The sequence below is a fragment of the Halyomorpha halys genome, unplaced genomic scaffold (assembly GCF_000696795.3).
Source record: "Halyomorpha halys isolate HHAL.00 unplaced genomic scaffold, Hhal_1.1 Scaffold74.1, whole genome shotgun sequence".
Lineage (NCBI taxonomy): Eukaryota > Metazoa > Arthropoda > Insecta > Hemiptera > Pentatomidae > Halyomorpha > Halyomorpha halys.
Genome location: NW_027104736.1, coordinates 711,485 through 714,652, shown reverse-complemented (window position 1 = coordinate 714,652; position 3,168 = coordinate 711,485). Strand labels below are relative to the sequence as shown.

At 29.1% G+C, this 3,168-nt stretch overlaps 1 protein-coding gene across 1 annotated transcript in view; it reads right to left on the bottom strand.

Moving 5' to 3' along the window:
* The window catches only part of LOC106692862 (tRNA pseudouridine synthase-like 1), a 16,087-nt gene that overhangs the window by 4,374 nt on the left and 8,545 nt on the right, over positions 1–3,168 (bottom strand). The window contains exon 4 of the mRNA XM_014439075.2: positions 2,533–2,706. Within this exon, the coding sequence (XP_014294561.1) occupies positions 2,533–2,706 (174 nt within the window). The remainder of the gene's footprint in view (positions 1–2,532; positions 2,707–3,168) is intronic.

Below are 3,168 nucleotides of genomic sequence, written 5' to 3'. Positions count from 1 at the left end.
ATGAAAAGCTTTAATATTAAACAGATAGGAGAATTTTATTTAAATTTTAGACTCTTAGTCTCAGAGCGAGTTTCTAGACAATCAGAACAGCCAACTTGTTTATTAACTACCTTTATAAACATACTTGAATTCTATTTTGTACAACACAAACTAATTTATACAATCTTCTTTTGATGATGGAAGATTTTCTTTATCTTCTTTCTCAACAAACTAACACTTGCTGTAAACAATCTTTCAGCATACAAATACTGACTGTTAACAAAGAATTTGTACTCTAAAGGTTTTCACTCTTCACTGGCAAACGAAAACACAAAGCCCCTTATTCTTCTTGGTGACTCTTCGACATCCTCTTTCTCAAGATGTCTACCCTTGAGCTAGACAAAAGATGATGATGATCTTCTGCATCCAGAAAACATCATTCCCCGCCCGCGCCTAAGAAACAAAAGAAACAAAAGAATCAAAAACTAAGTTTTCTTCCTTCCCCTTCTCTAGGTGTAAGTTCTCAACATCGATTGTAGCAGTATAGTTTTGAGTTTTTTCTAATGATTTCCTTTATGGATAATTTCCTTTAATACTTATTCTTAACTTCTATTTTTTATTAAATGTATTGTAATTTCAATTATGATGGGAAGTTAAAATAAAGTTTTTAAAATATTTGAATCTGCTCAACATGCCTGCGATTCAATGAACTTTTGGAAAGACAAACGCCGCCATCTTCTTTGTTTTGAATAACAATCTTTCTGCTCCATATTTGACTGAACAAAATTGATTAGCTTTCTTTTTGATTTGACAAAGCAAATGAACAATATTGAAATGATATATAAAATAAAAACATATTAAAAACCCTTTATACATAAAAATATACTATGTACTCAAAAAGAGGATATTACAATATATTATACATACACGAGTCAGTTTCTCTGTTCTTTAAAAAATAATGATGGACACAATCAAAAAATTATCACTAAGATTAGACTACTTATTATCAGCCTACTTAAAACATTAATAATTTAGTTATAAATTACAGAATAGTACATGCATTATTCCTTCCTTCCTTATTTTATCTTAAAATTATGATTTGCAAAAATCTGTAGATGAGGAATAAAATTACGTCTTAACAATAATCAAATAGATTAAATGCATCAGTTGACCTTCCATGTTCTCAAATTATTATTACACAATTTTGAAGTAATTAACTTCAATTTTATGTGTAATAGAGAACTGTTTTGAACATGGGCCATGTTTGGTGATGCCATCTTATTTCTTTTTTAAAAAGCAAGCAACCATTTAAAAAACTAAATACCATTTTTTTATTTGCGTATCTTTGCTAACCCCGCCCCCAAACATCTTCTCACAAAAAAAAAAAAATATTGCTTGGATATAGTGTTAACCAAAAGATGATGGAAAAACTCATAAAAGTGAAGTATCATGTCCCTAAGATACTAGTTTATAAAGTGTCTGAAAAATTGTGATAACGTTAAGAATATAAAATTCTAAAATGGAGTAAATCTTTCAATTTTCAAGACATTGAAATGTAATTTGCGGATCTTTAAATTAAAAACTAGGTGCTATCTGCAAATCCCAAGTTTCTTATCCTCTGCCATATTTCCATATGTCATGCTGATGAGAAAAAGTAATAACGGTTGATGAAACTATAGAAGTAGACCTACAACTTTTTCCTCCAAAAGTTTCTCATTAGACCATTTTTTTAGGAAAGCGGGGTTCTCACCGTCACAGGTCAATACTTACTGGTTTCATTCTATTATGTAAGGGGAAAATGAAATAATGAGGTGTAGATAATTAAACGTAGATTAATAAGTGGAGAAGATGGTCATGGGGTGTTGTCAGCAAAAAAACATAAACAAAAAATTATTTATTCGTGCCGACGTTTCGACCTGAGTTTCAGGTCTTCATCAGTGAAGAGAGAGACGAAGACCTAAAACTCAGGTTGAAATGTCAACTCAGGTTGAAATGTCAGCATGAATAAAGAATTTTTTGTTTATTTTTGTTTTTTTGCTGACCACAATCCCCAACCATCTTCTCCACTGGAAAATGAAATAAATTGAAAAATTATAATAATCATAATTAAATAACCTGGCTTCAACTAAAGTAACTTTTTAATCACACAGAGGTACTAAGATAAAAAAAAAAAATGAAAACTGTTATATAAATAGTTAATAAATTTTAAAAAATACATAACTTTCAAAAAATTTAATTTCACACTTTGAGTCGTATAAAACTTTTCTGGCTAAACAGTTTGGAAAATCATATTGTATTGGAAACATAACAAGAATTTAATAAAATGACAGAGGATCAGCTCTTCCAGCAACATAGTTCATTAAAAAATATGAAAAGAAGATGTCAAGGAATGTTACAAAGTTTTGTAATGGTCATCCTTTTGAGGATCATAGCTACTTTTTTTTTGTTTTAATACAATAAAGTTGATCTTCAACCTTAAGTTTGCTATTAGTTAAGTTGATACATAAGTGCTTAGATATAAATAACATAATGGTCATAATTAAATAAACCTACTGAATAAAGAAGCATCTATCCTTTTCAATAATAGGAATTGGAAATACAGTTGATTTGTATGGAACATGAGGTAATACATCAGGTTTCACAACTGCCAATCTATAAAGATATGTTTTTCTGATTGCTGAATAACGAGCACTGAAAGTATCTGGAACCACTTGGACATTCAAAACTCTGTAAATGACTAAAATTAATTTCAAACACATTTTTAAAATACATTTGATATATATATATAAATTTATTTGTTTTCCTAAACCAAGTTAACAACCATAATATCTCATATGTGTTGGGTCTGTTTTGTCTCTTGAATAGCCAAGATACTTTGGCAAGTTTTCTATATTACACAGCTAAACTCTGTATTAGGTTGGATGTTTTCTGTTCTGATTTCCGAGGTTCATATTATTGCTGTTCTATAATTGAGGCATTCCTGAGTGTTTATAATATGTCTTGCTTTATAATTCTCAGTTTATCTATAATAAACACTTTTTGCAACTTTACTGTAGTAATATGCTGTTAGTTTTAGTCTTTTTCCTAATTTAGGGAAACGTAAAATTTTAACAAGAGCTGAATGTAGTTTTTTTTGTGTGTGTGCTTATATTTAGTTTATCTAATATTTCATTATTTTTATTTGATATT